This window comes from Thamnophis elegans, chromosome 9, assembly GCF_009769535.1.
Source record: "Thamnophis elegans isolate rThaEle1 chromosome 9, rThaEle1.pri, whole genome shotgun sequence".
NCBI lineage: Eukaryota > Metazoa > Chordata > Lepidosauria > Squamata > Colubridae > Thamnophis > Thamnophis elegans.
Window position 1 is genome coordinate 38843922 of NC_045549.1, and position 6194 is coordinate 38850115.

Below are 6194 nucleotides of genomic sequence, written 5' to 3' on the forward strand. Positions count from 1 at the left end.
CCTTGGTCAAAGACCTTCCCTCAATGCTTCACTGCTTATCTCAAATATTAGAGTGATATGAACTAGGACATTCATGCCAACTTAGACATTAGTTAGATTAATAAGATCCTTATCACATATTGAGGAACTAGGACAATTTGACAATAAATGAGCTATTAGAATAAATTTAAAGCTGGATAAGGCAAGAAAATCTGGATTTGATTGAATGCTACAACAATAATAGACGTAATGAGAGAGATGTATGAAACTATGGATGGACAGAAGACCTGCATGCACAATAACTGAAAAAGCAATAATTACTGCTTTAAACATTTCAACATAGTGAATAAGAAAGCTGTTCTCCTGCCCCTGTTGCCTTTCCGCCATGAAACTCGTGCAATTTCTTATGAAACTTAGTCATGAAACTGTCATCATTGAACTGAAAAATGGGACTCAGGTACATGGAACCATTGCAGGAGTGGATGTCAGCATGAATATCCATCTTAAAGCTGTAAAGATGACTTTGAAGAATAGAGAACCTGTCCGGTTGGAGACATTGAGCATTCGAGGCAATAATATCAGATATTTTATTCTGCCAGACAGTTTACCTCTTGATACTTTGCTGGTAGATGTTGAACCAAAAGTCAAATCCCCAAAAAAGGGAAGCAGTTGCAGGTAGAGGACGTGGAAGAGGAAGAGGGCGTGGAAGAGGGCGTGGAAGAGGAAGAGGGGGTCCAAGACGATAATTTCTTTGTATCTGTTATTTTAAAAAGCCCCAAACAAGTGGGTTTTTTAACAGGTTTTATATCAGTTTTAATAAACAAATGTGGAAAATGTGGGAGGGGGGGAGAAAGCTGTTCTCACAACTTGAAATAGATTAACTATATATTAGAACACACTAGAACAACTGGATATACATCCAAATCTGAAGATGTAAAATCACTATCACCCCTTCTATTACAGAAAAAAGCAGCTGTTGATTATGGATAAAGATTATGGATAAACTAAACTACAGTCATCCCAGCTGACTTAAGGCTAGTGGAGATCAAGTAGAGATCAAGTGGCATCAAGTGCAGCATATTCAAGGTGCTTGTTGTCACCTTTAAATCCCTTCATGACTTTGGACCAGGTTATAAGAGGGATCATCTCTTCCTGATCACATCTACTTGACGCATCAGAGCAGGGAAGCAGGGAATGTTGAGTGTTCCATGCCCGAGGAAGATATACCTAGTGGGATGCAGAAGAAGGGCTTTCTCCATGGTGGCTCCCTCTCTCTAGAACATCATTCCCTCAGATATTAGAATGGGCCCCACTCTAATACTCTTCCGGAAGGCACTGAAGACCTGTTTCTGCCAGTAGGCCTGGAGAACCCAGAGTGGGATGGAGCCCATTAAATGGCTCCTGTGATCTGTTGTTGCCAGTGCAGGAGGTGAAAGATGGGAGGTGATTTTGTTATATTGTACTATATTAATTTATTTGATTCTTTTTGTTAGTTTTTATTGTTTTAAATGTGGTTTTATATTCTGTAAGCTGTCTTGAGTTGCCATGGGCGAATAGGCAGCAATATAAATTCAATAAATAAATAAATATACTACATGATTGCACTATCCCCATTGCTATTCTGCATATGCTTGAACCCCTTCAGTCACTTAATCATAAAGACTAAATATGGGTACAAGTTCAACAGTGGAACTAATACCAAGCATCTTATCTGTATGGATGACATCAGGCTGTATGCTAAGATTGAATGAGACATTAATTGACTGAGCCACCTGACACAGATGTACAGTGAGGACTTTGGGTTGTCATTTGGACTGCAGAGATATAGATGAATGGTAGTAAACTGAAGTTAAAAAGTAAAGCAAAAAAGGAAGGTAGTTAAGAGTCAAATTAGCAGCAATTTTCATGACAGACATACAGGTCAGTTACAAATAACTTAGTATATCATAATCACATGGGAACTATGATGAAAAGACAAGGAGCACTGTACCATCCAAGTACCTCCAAAGGATAGAACAAGTCATGAAAAGATAGCTTAATGGAAAGAAGAGCGATACCATCAACATTTGTGTCTTGCCAGTCATCAGATATCCTGTAGGTATAATGAATTGGCCAAAGGAGGACACAGAAGCTGCCAATGTGAAAACCTGGTGGCCAGGCCTGGGGAGTGTCAAAGTCACTGTCCTAAATGAAATCCAGAACATCCAGGAATACATCAGTAAGATTACACCCAAAGATGGGCTCCTGAGAGAATGCCTTAATGACATGGGAAGAAGATCAAGTTGAGAAAATGCCATGGCAAAACAAGACCCTGATGGGACAGACCATTGACAGTTACCTGAGGTGATAGACATTGGGAAATCCTACCAGTGGCTGGAAAGGTCTGGTCTAAAAGACAGCACTAAGGCACTGATATGAAGAGGGTTCACAAACAGTCCAATATATAGTGGTAGATAAGATATACAGCATACACAGAATGCACAACCAAGTAAGTTGCATTGTTATTTTATTTATTTATTTTTATTTTATTTTATTTAAAACTTTTATATGCCGCCCAATCCCAAAGGACTCCAGGCGGCTTACAAACAAAATATTTTAAAAAACATAAAAACATTACAATTTAAAACAACAATCATACATCAAATTCATTCTAGTCGGGGCCGGACCTCAATAATGAGGTCAACAGCCCCAGGCCTGCCGGAACAGCCAAGTTTTTACGGCTTTCCTGAAGGCCATCAGAGTGGGTATGGTCCGGATTTCCGGGGGGAGCTGGTTCCAAAGAGTCGTAGCAGCCACCGAGAAGGCTCTCCTCCGGGGGCCCGTCAGCCAACATTGTATGGCCGATGGCACCTGAAGGAGGCCCAATCTATGGGATCTTACTGGTCGCTGGGAGGTATGCGTCAGCAGGCGGTCTCGAAGGTATCCTGGCCCTAAGCCATGTAGGGCTTTGAAGGTGATAACCAACACCTTGAATTGAGTCCGGAGACCAATAGGCAGCCAGTGCAGCTCACGGAGGATAGGTGTAACATCGGTGTACCTCTGCACACTCACTATCACCCGCGCGGCCGCATTCTGAACTAACTGCAGTCTCTGGACGCTTTTCAAGGGTAGCCCCATGTAGAGCGCGTTACAATAATCCAGCCTCAAGATGACAGGAACATCTGCATAGTGTATGGGGTAGATCCACTTATGTCCAGATGGGTGATTTCACAGAAGATCATGTAAAATAATAGGAATAAGAACTGTGGTGGTGCAGGTGGGAATATACTATTGCAGACTAGTTCTGCTCACACTGCCCGGAGTTTGATTCCTTTGATCCTGATGAGCTCAAGGTTGACTCAGTCTTCCATCCTTCCAAGGTCAGTAAAATGAGGACCCAGATTGTTGAGGGCAATATACTGACATGGCAAACCACTTAAAGAAGTTGTAAAGCCTACATACAGTATATCTAAGTGCTATTGCTTTTGCTATTGTTGTGGCACTTCCAGATCCAGATGGACAAGCAAGTACCGGTCAACAAACTAAACACTGTGGTTATAGATGAAGATCTGAAGACAATATTGATGATAGATGTAGTAGTGCCAAATAACATCAACATCAGGAAGAAAGGTATCAGAAGCTGGACAAGTACCAGGGTCTGAAGAAAGAACTAGAGAGGAGGTGGAAAGCAAAGGTCAAAGTGGTCTCAGTAATGTTAGGAACAGTTGATTTCTAAACAGTTGAGATACACACACACACACACACACACACTGGCAGGATGCCCTTCTTGTTCCCAATGCAGAGATCACATCTGATATTTACTCATTGTACCCAGAGAGAGAAATATCTGCCGCTACATACATACATACACATACACACTTACACACATACACACATACACACATACACACATACACACATACATACATACACACATTCACACATACACACATACACACACACACGAGAATATTTGCTGTTGCAAAATATACTATTAACATTTACAAAAACAATATGCATTTTTTTCTACAAGTTATGCAAAGATCAGAGAAGTCATAGAATTTTCAAACAGGTTATTTATGATGTGCTGCCCAGCAGGCCTAACGCTTTGGTCATTGTATTAGCAGCAGAATAGATTTTTGTTTACTGTGTATTTCATTATCTTTGTGTTATCCAGGTTTATAGTGCCCACCCACAGTCCATAACGAATAACCAGAAAAGCCAGGCAAGTCAGATCATTGGAATCAAGTGACACAAAGTAGCAGAGGCATAGCTGGGACTGAGGAAGCAGCAGGCAGGGTGCCTTCAGGGAGCTCTAATAGCCTATCTGCTGCTTGCTCATTTCCATTCTAAGTAGGATTGTACTGCTCGTCACCTGCACAGCTTTCTGATTCAGTTCAAAGCTATGCATAATCATTTGCAAGTAAATCCCACTGATTTTGATAGCACTTACTGTTCTGGGGCGTACTTAGTATCGCAGCATAATGTTACCATTCAACATGTGTGATTAGCAGCTACCAAAAAATAGACATATATACAATGTTGCATTAATATCATAAATGCTGTTCTTTCATCAGTCTTGAAATATTGTTTCCGTACCTATCAAGACAATGTACATTATATTAGTATCTTTATTACAGAAGGTTCTTCAGACTTTATCATATCCTTAATAATAATGTAAGGTGTGAAACAAACAAGAGGACCGTGTGCTTTTGCTTGCATTTCTGTCTTTGTATGGAAAAATCCAAAAATTCTCAAATGGACTGCTAGAGAATTCCAGTGTGCACCTCATATACCTACTGTATGTCTACAGATATCTCCTTTGACAGCATGTCTCTCTCTCTCTCTCTCTCTCTCTCTCTCTCTCTCTCTCTCTCTCTCTCTCCTCCCTCCTCTCTCTCTCTCTCTCTCTCTCTCTCTCTCTCTCTCTCTCTCTGTGTGTGTGTTTGTTTGTGTGTGTTTCAAACAAATACTGTTTTAATGTTAAATTTTGTCCAAGAATGTCCTTGGGTTTCATTGTGGTGCAGTCACCTAGAGGTGGAGCTCTTGCATCATAATCAGGAGGTTGTGAGTTCAATACTAGGTAGCGGCAGATATTTCTCTCTCTCTGGGCACAATGAGTAAATATAAGCTGTGAACTCTGCATTGGCAACAGGAAGGGCATCCAGCCAATAAACATTCTGCTCCATTCAGTTGCCCCAACTCCGCCCCAATGCAAGGGATTACGGGGTCATTAAAAGACAAAAAAAATCCTTGGGTTCCATGTTAGCCCAACTGGTTTATTAAGGGGCTATATTTGTAGAAGGCAAGGAGACTAACAAGGAAAAAAAAGATGCCAGGGTTAGTGAAGCTGGCAATAAGGAACCTCATCAGTTTCCTTTGTCTTTTATGATTGGCTACATTGACTACAGCAGGCATTTTTTGAAAGACAAGTCCTATCATAGGAGCTATTTGCTTTAGGAACCCACAGTATTCAAAATACACCTTTCTTGAAAATAGTATCATTCAGATTCAAAGGACTTTATTCTCAAATCACCTAGTACTGAAAGGATCTGGTTGGGGAAGATAATGTAACTTAGACAAATCCATGCTTTCCTACCTCCTTAAAAGAATGTTTTTGCTGGTTATATTGACATCTACTTACCCAGTTCATGTTTATTTGTATTCACATAAGTTAATTAACATCCATTGTCTTAGAGCAAAGCAATACTAACAAAGTATGTATGTATGTGTATATTTGAGCATACTGGGGGTTGTAAAAATCTTATATATATATATGGGATTGAAATATATATATTTAAAAACCTGGAAATTGATGCACATTTGTTACAGGGTTATTAAGGTAGTTAAAATATCCAAGATTGTTAAGCTAGTTGTACCTAAAGTGGCAAAGCTCATTAAGGATTAAATTATTAAGAATTAATATTTAATATAGTGTTGATATATATGACATTTAATAATCTAATGTAGTTATAGAGGAAATTTAGTGGCAGGAACTACACATACATTATTGTTATTACTTATGATGCAATTCAATGATTATAAAGACTTTTATCAAGATTTGTGGGACATATGGTAAATGTTCAGGATATACTTTTTAGTAGAAGAAATGTAATGTTTTGCCATTTGGCAACAAGATATTTGTGAAAGTATATAAATGCATTTTTGCTCAGACTTGATTAAATACCTGGCACTAATTATTCCTTTGAAAATACCTTGTATGGTAAATATTAATA

At 39.3% G+C, this 6194-nt stretch overlaps 1 protein-coding gene across 1 annotated transcript; it reads left to right on the forward strand.

The window, feature by feature from the left end:
- Positions 1 to 364: 364 nt before the first annotated feature.
- LOC116513536 (small nuclear ribonucleoprotein Sm D1-like) lies at positions 365 to 745 on the forward strand. Its single transcript, XM_032224670.1, is given in 2 exon segments — positions 365 to 631; positions 633 to 745. Coding segments are annotated over 2 exon segments (360 nt in total). The 3' UTR covers positions 726 to 745.
- Positions 746 to 6194: the final 5449 nt, after the last annotated feature.